Below are 15586 nucleotides of genomic sequence, written 5' to 3'. Positions count from 1 at the left end.
CCAAGGAAAGTTCTCTTTGTTAGCCACTGCCAAATTCATTCAGAAAGCTCTGCACCTCCCCTCTGTTTGGAACACAAAGGCAAGTGGGTGTCCAATCCTAGCATCCCATGAAATGTGAGTATGTTTAAAGGGGCTTATTCAATGAAGGAGAGGCCCAAGCCACCGCAAACACAAACTGAGCAGGAAGAACAAAGCCTCTCCTGCAACTAAACCATGATTTGGCTCAGCTCCCCCCCCCCTCCAGCACTAGCATACTGATTCAGTGTAAGAGTAAACCATGGTTTAAGCAGCACTGGCCACAAACCATCCCACTGGCACTGTCAGAAACTGTCTTCTCCCCTCCACCCCATCTGCCTCAAATTACAGCAGTTTCAAAACAACTCAATATTTCTAGTGGAAGTGTTTTTTATTGCATAGCCATTTTTGTTAAAGTAGACCACCTACCCCACTGAGAAAGCAGTTATCTTCTGCAGCAGGAGTAACCCAAACTATCGGGATAGCTTAGAGGAGCTGCTGGTCTCCTGCCATGCTGTAGAAAAACCCGGACTCCTCTGTCTAGGAGGGCTCTGCTACCTGTGTCACATCAATGCAGCTTTCCCCAAGCTGGTAAACTTTGGGTGTTGTTAGACCACAGCCGGTTGGGGCTGATGGGAGTTGGGGGACTGTTGGCAGCTGGATGGCACCACGTAGGCTACACCTGCATTAAGGTGCCAACTGGACCAGATCCATGCCCTTTGGACTAGACGGAAGGCTGGGAGACTATCAATGTGGCGCCGCTGTGTGCACAAACACTAGGAACATCTTGTATTAGCACCTGACCTGAGTCAGTACCTGCCCCCAGCTGCTGTTGTGCTGCTCTTGCTTCCAGCCCATGAAGCTTGGAGGAAGGCCTGCGTACCTCCCTGACTTGCAGCTGCTTCTCACTCACATGGGCTGACAAGAGCTGTAACCTGGAAACATCTGAGAGGCACAGCTCTGCCAGAAGTGGCAACAAGCCCTGCCCTTGTTAGCTGCACTCTACTGGAGCTCAGCACCCTAACAAAACAACCTACTGCATTTCCTTCCCACTGCCTGCCTCAAGATGGTGGCTCTCCCCCAACTGCACCCTTTGTCCCCAACCTCTTTCTTTCCCACGCACGACGCAAGGAGGAAGCCGGCGATTGCTTTTCCGCAAACGAACAAAGCTGCACTCGATCCTCTTGAGTGCTCCCTAGGCCGGTTGCAAAGGAGAGGACGCAGAGTTGGCGGGTGGCAGAGCCGCGAAGAGCTTTGACTGCAGGTAGAGGGTCGTCTGGGGTGCATAAAAGCCTTGCAGCACTCCGCTCAGGATCACGTCGGGAAGCGAGTCTGAGAGGGAGAGGAGGGAATTAAAAGGCAGCAGCCCATTCACTCAGCCCTTAAAAAGGTGGGAGCAGAAAGCAGCCCCTGAGGCTTCTTCCTGTCTTCCCTTTCTGGCCTAGGAAGCTAACCCCCCAGGAAAGGGGCCGATGGACAATGCTTCAACCTGGCACTCACATGAGATCTAGTACACGGTTCAGTTCCAGAGCACAAAGGTGGCTTATGTTAGGACTCTGCAATCCCGTGTTTCAATTGTGACTGTAAGGATCATTTCAGCATGCACGGCTTCCTCCTGTTTCAGGAGATGCTGTCTAACTACTACCCCAAACCTGAGTGTTTGGGCATCTCTAACATTGCAGTGGTTTTTGCACAGGTGCCTTTAAGCAAAACAAGAACTGCTCTCCATCCACTCCCGCAATCCCTGCCAGTTCAGGATGGCAAATGAGGGACCCCCGGCTCTCTTGTCATCCATATGGAAAACTACACGACAAATTGCTTCTGTATCGCTCTGTAAAGTGTCGACATGCACACCAGACCCTCGGCAGCCCAGAACTCTGCTCCTCTCTATGACCACCCCAAAAACCTTCCTAGGAAGCCGTTACCTGTGGAAGCCGGGAGGATGTATGGATCACTTCGGAAGCTTATGACCGGCCGGTGGGACAGCAGGTAACCGGGGCTGCAAGGAGAGAAATGAGCCCCACCGTTTGGGTTAGAATCTGTCCATTTCAGCTCCTAGCCTACTTCGCAAGGTGGTTGTGAGAATAAAATGCATGTGCAGAAGGGAGAGGAGCAACATGCCCCACCCTGAACTTAAGAGGAAGGAGGGAGAGGAAAGCTAAAAACTCAACCAACAGGAGAGATCCTCACCCCTCACTGGAATAATCAGTGTAAGCAATGCTGAGTAAGATGGGACTAGTGGCCTAACTGTATCAGGCAGATGCTGCTTCTCTGAACAAAGGATCATAGGAAATTGCCTTCTACTGAGTCAGTAATGCCTACACAGACTGGCAGCCTCTCTCCTGGTCAGCCCTACCTGGGGATTGAACCTGAGACCATCTGTACACAAAGCAGATGCTCTACCACTAAGCTGCAGCACCAGAAGAAGGTGGTGTGCTCTGTCTCTCTGCAAAAGCAACAGGCACTTGCAACTTGGCCAGTAAGAGAGCACAAAGCAGACACTTTTGAGAGCATTCCCTGCTGCTTGTAGCAGCAAGCAAGCCGCAGGGAGTGCCCATTCCCCTGGAACAAGAAAGTAAGTGCCTGCCTCCATGGCTGGATGAGCACATTTATCCCCTGGGGAGTAAGTAGACAAAGGCCATGGGCTGGACCCTTCTGATGGGTCTGTTTTGACTCCCTCCCACTGGTGGAAACAAAGCACTGGGGCAGTGAAGCACTTGCCTTGTGTCCTGCAGGAAAAAGTTGCCCAGGGAAGAACACTGGGTGTGGCAGGACAGGCTGTTCACAAACAGTGGTGTTAACAAAGGCAGCCTATCCGTACAAAGGCTGGTGTGTGGAAACGGGTGGCTCTGGGAGCTTGTAAGGCAGGGATGGGGAACCTGTGGCTCTCCAAATATTGAAGGACTCACGTCATCCCTGACCAAGTTGTTCATAAACTAAGCTGTTCTTAAACCAAGGTACCACTGGTCTTGAGATTTAAACTGCACCCACACCATGCACTTCAAGCATACCTAGAGTGCTTTGACAGTCATGGCCTCACTTGGTAGAGCACATGACTCATAATCTCAGGGTCGTGGGTTCAAGCTCCATGTTGGGCAAAAGATTCCTGCATTGCAGGGGGTTGGACTAGATGACCCCTGTGCTCCCTTCCAACTCTACAATTCTATGGTAAATCAAACTGCTGTTTGTTAAGGGTGCTGAGAATTGTTAGGACACACCCACACACCCACCAGTTTCCCTCACTGATCTACAAATCTCACAAGTGGATTATCCCTCTTCCCTGGAGATCTCTGGAAGTTGTAGCTCTGTGGGGAGAAATGAGAGTCTTCTGATAACTCTCCATGCCCGTGGGGAGGAAAGGAGGCTGTTCTCAGGATTCTTTGGAGGAAGACATGACTGTCAAAGTGGAATACAAGTGCTTTAACTGTGCAGTGCAGATGTGGCCTTAGCTGTCACTTGCCCAGGCCCCCCAAAGTCTGTAAATCAACACAAGGGCAGTCAGTGTCTGTGGGTTGGCGTCTTTGACTGTAGCTCCTTCGGGAGGAAAGCGCCTGGACAATGTCCACAAGAGACCAGCTACCCATCCCTCTTTAACAAGAGTTTACCTGCCATGCTGGACTTTGCAGGGAAAGGGATGTTTGAGAAAAGCGCAGTATGTATAACTTGCAATAAGGAAAAAAAAAAATCAGCATTATATATTGCACTGCATCGCATTCTGTTATTGTGAGATACTCCGCTTTTTGTAAAGAAGAAAGCAGAGTAGTCCTGGAAGAACCACAAAACCACCGTCAATCTCGAACTACTATCCTGCTGTCGAGCTATACCAGGTGCAGCTATACCAGCCTTCAGCCCTCCAGGTGTTAATGAACCACAATTGCTACCCCCCCCCCCGCTTGCCCCTGGGCACACTTGCTGTAGCCTGTGGCATAGCATTTGAGGGGGGGGGGCAGAGGGGCTGTTGCACAAATGTTTTTTGGGAGGATGCAAAATTTCAAAAGAAAAACTGCTTGGAGGTGTTTTTTTTGTTTTTTAAATCAAGCCATGTAAAAATTTCGTTAAATAAAAATAAAATAAGTGACCGCTGGCATTGTCCCCCCCCCCCAGCTTCCCTCTCCCGACTGGCCCTGGCATGAACCACAGGTTAGGGGGCACAATACTTGCTTTGCCCCAGGCACTGGCAAGTCACTGGCTGTAGTAGATGGAATTGTAGCTGAGATACATCTGGAGGGCCAAAGGTTCCCCCCCCACACACACACCTGCGCCAGACAGTGGCACAAAGGTGGAAAGAGTTGCTGCTGCTCAATCTCCCCCCTGGCTCACCCAAACACTCACCCGAGATCAGCCTTGTGCTCCTGCTCAAACTGCCAGAGTTTCAGGAAGTCCAGAAGCTCCTTGGGAAGCTCCGTATTGCATAGCAAGATGCCCTGCAGGAGACAGACGAACCAAGATCAGTGAGTGCAGGCTGGGGAGGAAAGGAGGCTGTTTTCAACTCGGCTGCCAGCCTCGCATCCTACCTGGAGGTAAGCTTCCAGGCCCTGCCGCCGCTGCTCCAGGACTTTCGTCATCCAGTTGGGGACGCGCCTGGGTGGGAAGTCCGGGACTCTGCATCTCTTCTTGATCTGTGGGGGTTGGGGAGAGGAGCAGAGAAGCTGCACGGACATCAAAGGAGCTCCAGGATCCACCAGGCTCACAGCCGGTCCTACTGTTAGGCAGAGGGAAGTTGCTGCTTCTGACAGTGGATGCTGAATGTCAGAGAGGCCTTGGGAGGAGAAGCGCTCTGTACTACGACCCCAAAACTAGCCAGCTCTCCACTGAGAGTTTTTGAAGTCAGGCTCAGCTGCCAGCAGGGTGGATAAAAATCAATGATTTTTTGATTTAAATCAGATTTTTTATTTATTTAAATCGGACTTTTTTAAAATATAAAATGCTTTTTGAGTTAAATATATTACCATCCAAAGGTTATTCAATCATGAAATAAAGATTAGTTTTTTAATTATGTAGAATAAGGCTGTATATGTTTAATTTTTGGGGTAAATAAATTCCATTAATCCATTCACAATGAAATTTATGCTCTTCCAGAGGTTTTTGTAAGATTATTGGGCAGTTTCCCTGCCTACAGGATATTATCACAGATGCTTGGTTTACTTTTGCAGTTCTCAAAACTGAATTTGACTCAGCAGAGATCACATGCCTCTTCTTCACAGCAAAAATGTTATAACATGAACAGAGTTGACAAAAAGACCTTAATCCTATTGTTCTACAAACCTATGAATACAGAATCAACCCCTTCAGTGCTAAGTTTCAAGAAGTTCAGTGAATAGAATAGAAACAATATTTTTCTGATTGTTTGGAGTGGAATGGATCTAATAAATCTATTTAAATTGTTATTATTAAGGTAATGATTATTTTTCTCCTTCCTAAGTACAACAGAAAAGTTGTCCAAATATTAACCTATTAAACTGGGGATAAAAAAAACTAATATGAAAAGTTGTTATTCTAAAAATCTTCATCTACTTGCATATTAAAGTTATACCAGCAATAATTAGTCTTTATGTAGAAAACTATGATTTAAATCAAATCCACCCTGGCTGCCAGCAGGGTCCATTTCTGTGCATTGGGAACTTATGGCCTGTGGGGCAATCCCGTTCCACCAGGGGTCAAATTCGGCCCACAAAACCGCTTCCCCAAACCACGCCCACCTGTCAAATCAGCTAAGGTCACTGGGCGATAGCAATCCTGCTGGGTACCGCTTTGTCATTTTGTTCCCTCTTGGGAACATGCCGGCGAAGCAGACCCAAGCAGAGAGCAGGATCGAACCCTCTGTTCATCGGCTGGTGAGTAGAGTTCAATCCTTCCAAGCACATCTTTGCCAGTGCATTTCCTGCAGGAAATGTGTTGGCAAAGCGGATCCTTTCCCACATGGGTCAACTCTGACAGATGGGTGGATCACACACCTGTCCCAAGTTGGGTAGTGGGTTTTCTGGAGGTAAGGATCTGGCCTGTTGGGGCCCAAACAGTCCCCCACCCTGGCAGGGCATGGAGGGAGGGAGAACCATCTTGGCCTCTGCATCAAGGTAGCAAGCAGTCTGGGCCCAGCGGTGGAGCTTCATTCTCCGACACCGGCACCGGGGGCGGGGAGCAGGCGGCGGCGGGGCTGGCATGTGTCCCGGGGGCAGGGCGTGCGTGCCACCCAAAGGGGCGGGGCGCACGTTCTGGGGGTGGAGTGTGCTGCCCGTGGAGGCAGGGTGCGCAGCCTGTGGGTGGGGTGCGCAGCCTGTGGGGGCGGCAGCTGCAATGGAACCCCACCGGGATAACGCCAATGGGGGCGGAGCGCACCCATCGCCCCCACCTTCCTCCGCCACTGTCTGGGCCAGCCCCAATTAGGCTGGAAGTCTTGGGTCAAGACCAGCAATGTGGACTTTACAGAAAATATGGAATGCTGTATAGAATTATCCAGTGCCCAGGAGGAAAAAAAAAACCATTGCCCTGAAAGCAAGGGCAGGCATTTGAAACATGGTGCCTGCCCTCCAGATGTTGCTGGCCTGCAAGCCCAACAACATCTGGAATCCAACAACATCTGGATGGGGACCAGTTTGCTGCCACTGCCCTAAACCCACGGATATATATAATCTGGCATGTTTATTTGACCCATACTCAGTAAGCAAAAAACCACACTGCATTCATTTTACTTTATAAATATCTTTTTTTTAAAGTCTCCCTCCACACCCACCCACACCCTAAAAGTATTTGGACTGAGGTATTTGACTGGGGGGGAGGAGGGAGACAATTCAGCAGAGCATCCTCAAGATGGCACAAATATGGTACTCAAGCAAATTCAAAGCTTTATTGGCATGTTATTTTCATCGGAACACTTGCGAGGAAGACATGGTGACTGATCAAGACTTCCCTTGGATTAATTTAGCACACCCAATGAACGGAGCCTCGGTTGTCCAGAGTTGTGTTTGCAAGGTGTAGCTATCTGGGGGGAAAGTTAACTTAAAAAAGAGAGCTGGCAATGGAAAATTTCCTGCCACTCACTGATGAAAGCAACAGTGAAACATGGCTTCCCTTTCTATACCCCCCTCTAATCTTGCTCATACTATGGCTGGGAAAACCTTATATCTAACTGTATACCCACTCCTGGGAGCTGTAGTTTAAGGGTTCTGGGGACTGTGGCTCTGTGGGGGGAAGAACTACAGTTCCCAGGATTCTTTTTAGGGTGCGTGTGCTTTAAAGGTGTGGTGTGTGCAGTGTCTATGGCCATAGGCAGTAATATGGGGCCGCCCTTCTTCAACTCCTCCACCCCCCTCCAAAAACAAACAAACAAACAAACAACATGGAAGCCAAGGGTTCTTGCACTTCCCTTGAGCAGGGAGATACGCCCAAAGCGGCAAAATTTAATGTGACACTCCAGGAAACTGAAAAGCTAAGCTGTATTTCAGGATCACGGTTACATGTACTCTGAAATAAGCATGAGTGGGGTCTGCCACACATTGTTGCCAACCTGCCTGGCACCCCCTTTTTCCAGGATGGCAAAGACTACTTTAAGCAGGGAGTAAAAATCTTAATGGAAGAGAATAGGGCACATCAATGGCTAATAGTTGGGACAGCAAAATGAAGCCTCCATATCCAGAGGCAGTCTAGCAGGGGTGAGGGCAGCAGTGAGAAAGACTCCTGTGCTCATGTCTTGCTTGGCAGGGTGGGGTTCCCCAAAGGCATCTGATTGGCCATTGTGGGATACAGGATGCTGAGCGAGGTAGGCCCATGGGCCTGATCCGGCAGCCAGGCTCTCCATATGCTCTTATGACTCAAGGCTTCCAGCTGCCCCTGCAAGAAGCTTTTCACTGCAAAGTTGTACAGGCTTTATTGCTACTCTGAAGAATGACACGGGGGGCAAACCAGGATAGAGCAAGCCCTTATAGCTGACTACGTGAAAGAAAAGCCATGTGCAAGTGTGGTAGCAGATGGATCCAGGCCACAGCATTGATCTATACCAGGGGTGGGACTCCAACACCCATCAATCTGAAGCTTTTTTAAAAAATTAAGTTATTCAAAATTTCACACTTACATTTCAGTCAGTCAGTCAGTCAGTCAGTAAGTAAATAAATAAATAAATAAATAAATAAAATTCAATTTCCTAACCCCTTTTCCATTGTGTTTCTGTTTCTCTTCCCCTGCTGCACCCTGTTTTCTATCTCTTGAACCTTAACAAAATTACTATAATCTTTAGGCCCTTCTGTTGCTCATAGTTCAAATCCTGCTCGCATGTTCATCGTATAATAATATTTCTCTAAATAATCTGAAAAGGGTTTGCATTCTTCCACAAAACCTTATTTTCTTATTTTAGCGTAACGTACTTTGCCAGCTCTGTGCAATCCATCCCCTTACTTCTCCATTCTTCTTTAGTGGGTGGGACTCCAACACCCATCAGTCCCAGCCAGCATGGGCAGTTGCTGAGGATGATGGGATTTGTAGTCCAATGACACCCAGCAGGGCCACAAGCTCCCCATCCCCCCTGACTCTCATGCACCCACTACTTACCCTTTTATGGAGGGCATGGAACTCGCTGTAGCGCTTCTCAATGCAATGTTTCCTCCCGTTCCACAGGATTTCCACCGTGAACACCTGAAAGGTTAGGCACAAGAGAGTCAGTTTCACCCGGACGTGCCCCACCCACACCACAAAACAGCTCTGCTGCTGAACAGATGAGATCTGTCTTAGCTCTCTGCAACGGCAGGGCGGTCATCTTGCTTTCTTCCCCCACAATGCACCACAGTCCAGTCTCTCCCCAAAGCAAACACCGCTTGACAAAAGCCTCTTTGAAACCAGGTTTTGGCTTCGCTTCTCAAAAGTGCCAAATGGGAGTGGGGTGTGTGTGGGGGGGGGGAATACTGAATAAACTCTGCTCTGCATAATAGAACACCCAGCAGAAAACTCCGTGTCGGGCCTGAGGAATGTGTGCAGTTGAAGTGCGGCGAATACACTTCGGACAACTCCAGCAAAGCACAGAGATTGTAATGCAGCACACATCTCCCCTCGAAGGCTTTGTGCCCAGATGCTGCAGAGATGTAGCAGAGGTGCCACACAGTCTTTGTGTACTTGGTTGTTCAGGAGAGAGAAAAGGAGACCAAAGGGGGAGAGAAAATCAGACCAAAGACCCTGGGCCAAGGCCTTAGTTTACCCAGGTGAAGCAACTATTCACACACCCAACACTCACTTCTGGTCACCATGAACTGCAGCTGCAGCAGCAGACCCTCCTCTGCGCAGCAGCTCCAAATATTTGGGGGAGGGGGAAAGAACATGGTACAGTCCTCACCTTGGGCTGCAAACTGTCTTGGGGTCAGCAATGGAAAAAGATGGTATATGAATTAAAAATGAAATGAGGAAAAGACAAGAAAAAAAGAATTGGAGTACCTCCGGAATGTTAAAAGCAGTCTACTCACAGAAAGTTTGTGTATTGGTAGCAGCAGGTTGTGTGTGTGTGTGTGTGTGTGTACACAAACACACACACACTGCTATTTTTAGTATACATTGCTTTGTCTTCCTCATCTAGGCACACATACAAGAGCCCTGCTTTGCCAGCAGTGGGAGCACTTGGCAACTAGAAAAACCACGTTGTGATCAACTTTAATTTTTTTTTTTTAAAAAAAGAATTTATTGGTTTTTCCATAACAAAGAACAATCCAACACCTTCACCAACATTAACCCAACACTTACCCACCACAACTAAAACTAAACAAATACAAACATACCAACGATTCTTCTTCTTGTTTAAATACAAAAAAAAAAAAAAAAATCTTGGTCGAATCATTACAGTTGACTTCCCCTGCCTTCTCTCCTTCGGCTCCAATTCCAAATTCTACTTTAATAACTTCACATTCTAAAAATTAAATTCATTTAAAAGTTCAAAACTAAACATTCTTCTTAAAATCTTATTTTTTAGTTTACAATAATATTCCACTTCTTAACTTAACTAAAATCAGATCATATTATAACTTCATAATAATTGATAACAATACTCCATATCTTAACATATTATTCTTAAATCAAATCATAACAGACATCTTCTTTCCCTTAAACTGCTGCTAATAAAAAGAAATCAAAATATCCCTTTTCTAGTTCAAAAACTTAAAATCTTGACACACCGGCTTCAGGGTACCGTAATAAACCGTTTTTACTTTACCCTTAATACAATTCACCCTATCCCCCTTCTAACCATTTTCCTTCTCCGTCTTACTCCGGAACCACTCCTCAAATTGTCCTCTTTTCTTGTAAGTCCACAGATCCAGACAAGGTCCACGACAGTCCTTGCATAGAGCATCAGGGTACGCAGATCATCTTCTTCCAGCTTCTCCGATTCAGTGTTCCATTCTTCTTTTATTTGTAGACATATTAATTTTTTCCCCATCACTCCCGAGCTCTCACCTCGAGAGTTGGATATAGAAATCTTCCCCGTCCTGGGTCTGCCACCCCCAAAGGACGTTTCTTTTTCCCGGAGTCGCCAAGCCATTTTGCTCTGTTCTTCAATCATCCCCTTCAGCTCTTTGCCAAGGCTCTCTTCCATTGCAGCCATGTCCTGAAAAGTCTCCTCTGTGGGAAGTACCTTTTCTGCCATATCCCGGTTCAATATCACCAATTTCTGGTTAAGCAGTTCCAGTCTCAAAAAAATAATCCTTTGTTCATCAGTCAATCCATGGTTCATAACCAACTCAAAAACGAAACCCAGCATGGCAGAAGCGGGCATAGGTATCAAATTTCAGTTTCAATTTAAATGTTTTTCCATCTTAGTACCAGTAGTTTTCCACTCAATCTCAAGCTTTCGCAGCCATTTTCCCTGGAGCCAGGGCGCAAAGACTATAACTTTAAAAAGAGATATTCTCCACCGTCTTGCTCCCCCAAAGGGAAATCTAAATAGTCTCACTTGTCAGAAAATCAGTACTTTGTAACCATCACTGTAACAGCAGTCTCTCGAAACCGTTATTTTCTTTCCACCAAAGGGAGGGAGGCAGGCTTCCTTTCCATAATACCTCCCGGATCATTAAACACGAAAAATAAGTCCAATCATGTACTCACAGCCACCGGGCTTCCTTATTTTTTTCCTCTGCAGGGAGAACGATGTTGCTCACCGCGGGCGGCGGCCGCCGCTTCGCCGACCCGGTTGGGGCATGTCCCCTAATGGCCCGGCTCCGTTGTCCCTTCACCCCCACTCCCCCTTTACAGGGGGAGCGAGGGAAGGGTTCGGAGCCTTAGCGGGCCCGCCGGGGAGCCCAAGGCGCGGGACGCTCTTCCCGCGCCTCACCGGAGCCCCTTAGCGGTAGCGGGGCTCCAACCGCCGGGCCGGTCTGGGTCGCCTCGCTGCCGAGGCAACCCACGACCGCCCGCGATGGCGTCCTTGCCGGAAGTCCGTTGTGATCTACTTTAAACCAACATGCATGCATACCCTTTATTCTCTTTCCTTCCCACAAGCGTGGAATAGGGATGGGGAGGGAAGAAGCGATGCAAGGCACTGAAGTCTAACCCTCTGGCCAGTGGGATTGCAGCATCGCTCTTCCTCCGCTCTCCGAAATTTCACGATGTCCTGATCACGTGCCTTCAAGCCTATCGTTGCTTCCCATGAGGTCTAGAAGCTTGCTTTTTTAAAAAGGAAAAAATCGGATTCATTCGTGAAAAGCCATGGCTGAATGATAGAATCCGACATGTTCAGCTCCCCCATGTTGAGTTCCACGTAGCATCTCTCCATAGGGCTAAAAGAGACCTCCGACTCGGAGAGTTGCTGCCTTAGCTGGAAGGACCAATGGCTGGTAGGTGGTTTCTTAGGTTCCTAGGGCCAAGAATAGTCTGCCATATAAGGCATTTTATGTTCCAATCACATTTTCCCCATAAAGGCACAAGCAAAGTAAGCTCCTTCCAGCTGGAATACAGAACCACGGTCGTCGGTCACCACACCCAGCTTAACTAAACAGAGAGAATTGCCAACCAATAAGGAAACCGAGAAACTCTGTGCCCAAGAGATGCCATGCCTGATGTTTATGCTTCGCTCAGTACGAGCTGGAGACAGGCCACTCTTAAGTTCACTTCCCTCCATTCCACAGCTGATGTCCCAATTTACCAGAATCCTGTCTTAAGCTTCTGCTCTTAATTTGGCTTGGGGTTCTTGGCATTAGCACCACTAGAAGCACGACAGAAATCTGATCTAAGTGGGCTTCTCAGATTTCCCATAGCACATGCTTTGGGACACAGAAAGTCCTAGGTCTAGACCCTAGAACTCATGGGCATTCAGTGAAGCTGGATGTTGGAAGATTCAGGATGGATAAAATATAGCCATGATGAATAAGTCGTATTGGAGGAAATGTGACTTAATATTATGTTTAATGATTTATATGGCTTGATAAAAGATTAACTCCGTTTCAAAAGAGGTAAATAAAAGTCTAAGCAGGAATTGAACATAAACAGTCAATGGAAACAGAGAATGGAGGCAAAAGGATTAGAAATTAAGAAACAGTGTTTTATTGTTAGCAGCAAAGGAGGGAGGGGAAAGCAGCATCTTGGAAGGGTGGGGTGGAAAGTCAACTTTTAAATTGAATTAATTTGTTGTTAATTTGTTAACAATTTGGAAAGTTAATAAAAATTAACTGGCAAGAGAAGAAGAAAGGACTTCTTTATGCAGTGCATAGTTAAACTATGGAACTCGCTGCCACAAGAGGCAGTGATGGGCAACAACTTTGATGGCTTTAAAAGATTAGACCAATTCATGTGAGAACAGGATGCCGGACCATTGAATTGATCCAACAGGCTGCTCTTCTGCCTCCACTTTAAAAGGACCTCAGTTTTAGGGCAAGGAATCACCTCTGTCCAAGACACTGGAGAGTTGCTGCTTGTCAGAGTCTACAGGGATCCAAAGGCCCACGCAATACAGTTTATTTATTTATTATGAGCAGGGCCATCTCAAGACATTTTAGCACCTGGCGTATCTCCTCACCAGGAAAGAAGAGGTGAGTGAAGATCTACATCAGGAACGAGTGGGGAATAAAGATCTCTGTTGGGTTCTGCTGCACCTGTGGATCCTGCCACCAGAGGCAGGCGCCTCACCTTGCTTTGTGATTATTAGATGTATGTCCCACCTTTCCACTAAGGAGCTCAAAGTGGTGTATATGGTTCTCCTGTCTCTTCATTTTTTAACAACCCTGTGAGGTAGTTCAGATGGAGAGACTGTGACTGGCTCAAGGTTGTCCTGTGAGCTCCGTGGTCGAGTTGGGATGCGAACCCTGATCTCCCAAGTCCTAATCTGATGCTCTAACCACTACACCATACTGATCCCCACCCCACTCTCGGGTTAGCTCGTTTCCCACCCCCAGTACCCCAGGATGAGCTATAGTGGTGCCACATGAGAACCTGTTGTCTCTAAGCACTGCACTCAAGGCCGGCCCTCCCATGAAGCAAGACGAGACGACTGCCTCGGGCAAAGGGATTCACTGGGGCAGCTGATCCCAATGCCAATCTTCCTCCACCCCCCTTGTTCTGGATATAGGTCTTGCTTCACCCCTTCGTTCCTGGCGGGGAGGGGAGGTGCAATTTTGGGGTCTGCCTCAGGTGCCAAAATGTATTGGTGGCAGTTACTCTGTGCCTTCTGGCTCCTCGTGGCCGGAATGATTTTTTTTTAAGTGTGTGCATGTAAGTGAAGTAGACCTTGCCTCCTACTTTCTTCTAGTGTTACAGTTCTACAAGGAGCAGAGGCACAGCAACTGCCATTCTGCCCGTTCCTACAGGGTAGTTGTGTGTTTGTGTGTGTGTGTGTGTGTGTGTGTGTGTGTTATTGCGGCAACAGTGTGAGGAGGGGCTGTTCCCTCCCCCCAAACACGGGGGGGGGGAAGGTTACTGGAATAATATGCATCATTTAAATAAAACACATTATTCCTGTATTCTGTGTATTATTGTCTCAACCAGTATACTTTCAAGCAGCATAAACATTTCTTTAAGTCAGGGGTAGGAAACGGCTGGTTCTCCAGATAATGATGGACTCCATTATTATCTAGAGGCTGGCGGGCTTCCCATGCCAGCTCTTATCTTTTAACAGAACGGAGACACTGAGAAACGTCATGGAATGAATGTGTTTCCAGCTGCCCCACTTTTGGAAGCCCTTCTTAGAGGAACACAGAACCTGTGTCCCTCTAGAAGTTGTGAGACTCTGACTTCCATCAGGCCCAGCCAGCATGGTCCACATCAGCGATGATGGGAATGGTAGTCCAACAACTTCCAGGTGTGTGTGTGTATCACAGGATTCCCATCTTATAAGAAACTGCTGCCTGAGGCAATGATGCCAATGGGAAATCAGCTTAAACAATAAAACAAGGAGGACACATTTAATCAAGTGCTTTCCATAGTGTGCACTTTCTTCCCAGAGAAGGAAGTATTTTGATGTTTGGTTCTATCACCTGTGGCCTTGAATTGAGATAAGTTTTGTTTTTTAATCACACTGCAGTTGTTCATTAGCTCATCAGTGCCAGGAGGCAGGGGCAAAACTAGGCTTTACTTTACACAGGTCAAAGACTCAATTTCATGCTCCGCCATGAGCATTTGTGTACACACACACACACACACACACACACGACTGGGAGCCTCAATGGCGCCCTGCTGGAGGCTTCACCTGGGGCAAAGAACCCGGCTCGCCCTCCACTCCATAGCTGCGGCTCTGCCAGTAGGCTGGTGGTCTCACCAACTCTGCCATGGATGGGGGCACTATACTTGTTTGGGACATTTTTAACCTTAACCACAATTATCAGGATCTATATTTCATTCTTCTCCGACCTCACTGCTAACATTTCTCTCTCTATCTATACCTGCCATATCCCACATCTCTTGTCCACAGAAGCTGTAATAAACCCCCCTTTTTGAGCGGCGGGGTGCGCGCTTGTTGGGGGACACAGACTCAAGTCATTCAATCGCAGCCTAAAGCGAGTCTCGAGGTTCGTCATTCCTCCAAGCGTCTCTTCTTTCAGCTTTGTTCTTTTTCACAAGACTCAAAAAGGAGACGGTGTTGGAAGAATTACAATAGCGTCCTGCCCTGCGTCACTTGGAGACGCCAAACGCAGACTGTTCGCACGCCTTCTCACTTCTGAAGGGTCCCCAGGCTACACGTGTCGGGTTCATTCCTTCATTTCCCGCGGTGGACGCCGCGAAGAAGCCCCTCCCTCGCTCGCCCGGCCTCTGCAAAGCCCCACCAGCAAGTTCAGCGCCCCCTTTCTCCCTGCCAAAGGCGCTTGCAGGCTGGCCTCGGGCACCGACGGCACCCGCTGCCTTCGAAGCCGGCTCTCCCCTCCAGCCCGCCAGAGGCACCGGCGGACAGGCTCTCCCTCCCGGCCCCGCGGCTGGAAAAGAGCCCACGCGCCGCTCCGGGAGCAACCCGACGGGCTGCCGCCGCCACCACTCACCGTGCGCGCCTTCTCCGGGCTCTGGTCGCCCTCGGACAGCTGCAGCCCCACCGAGGGCACCGCCACCTGCAGCTTCATGCCGCCTCCTCGGAGCCGAGACTAGCCGCCCCCCTCGGACTCATTCAGGGCTTGTTTAAACCGCT

The 15586-nt window shown here is 48.3% G+C and overlaps 1 protein-coding gene across 1 annotated transcript; it reads right to left on the bottom strand.

Moving 5' to 3' along the window:
- Nucleotides 1-387: 387 nt before the first annotated feature.
- Nucleotides 388-15586, bottom strand: SNX22 (sorting nexin 22). Its single transcript, XM_033166970.1, has 6 exons — nucleotides 15444-15586; nucleotides 8557-8640; nucleotides 4530-4634; nucleotides 4348-4439; nucleotides 1941-2014; nucleotides 388-1347 (listed from the first exon to the last, which is right to left on the bottom strand). The coding sequence occupies exons 1-6, from the start codon at nucleotides 15519-15521 to the stop codon at nucleotides 1211-1213; spliced, it is 570 nt and encodes a 189-aa protein (XP_033022861.1). The 5' UTR covers nucleotides 15522-15586; the 3' UTR covers nucleotides 388-1210.

The sequence above is a fragment of the Lacerta agilis genome, chromosome 13, assembly GCF_009819535.1.
Source record: "Lacerta agilis isolate rLacAgi1 chromosome 13, rLacAgi1.pri, whole genome shotgun sequence".
Lineage (NCBI taxonomy): Eukaryota > Metazoa > Chordata > Lepidosauria > Squamata > Lacertidae > Lacerta > Lacerta agilis.
The sequence above is the reverse complement of the archived record's forward strand: the minus strand, read 5'-3'. Positions and strand labels throughout refer to the sequence as shown.

What these genes read in the sequence shown, in the direction of transcription:
- SNX22 (XM_033166970.1), bottom strand. Translation starts at nt 15,521, where the DNA reads ATGAAGCTGCAGGTGGCGGTGCCCTCGGTGGGGCTGCAGCTGTCCGAG. An exon ending in GCCTGGAAGCTTACCTCCAG is followed by an intron (nt 4,440 to 4,529) that starts GTAGGATGCGAG and finishes TGTCTCCTGCAG; the next exon opens with GGCATCTTGCTATGCAATAC. An exon ending in GAGCACAAGGCTGATCTCGG is followed by an intron (nt 2,015 to 4,347) that starts GTGAGTGTTTGG and finishes CTCTCCTTGCAG; the next exon opens with CCCCGGTTACCTGCTGTCCC.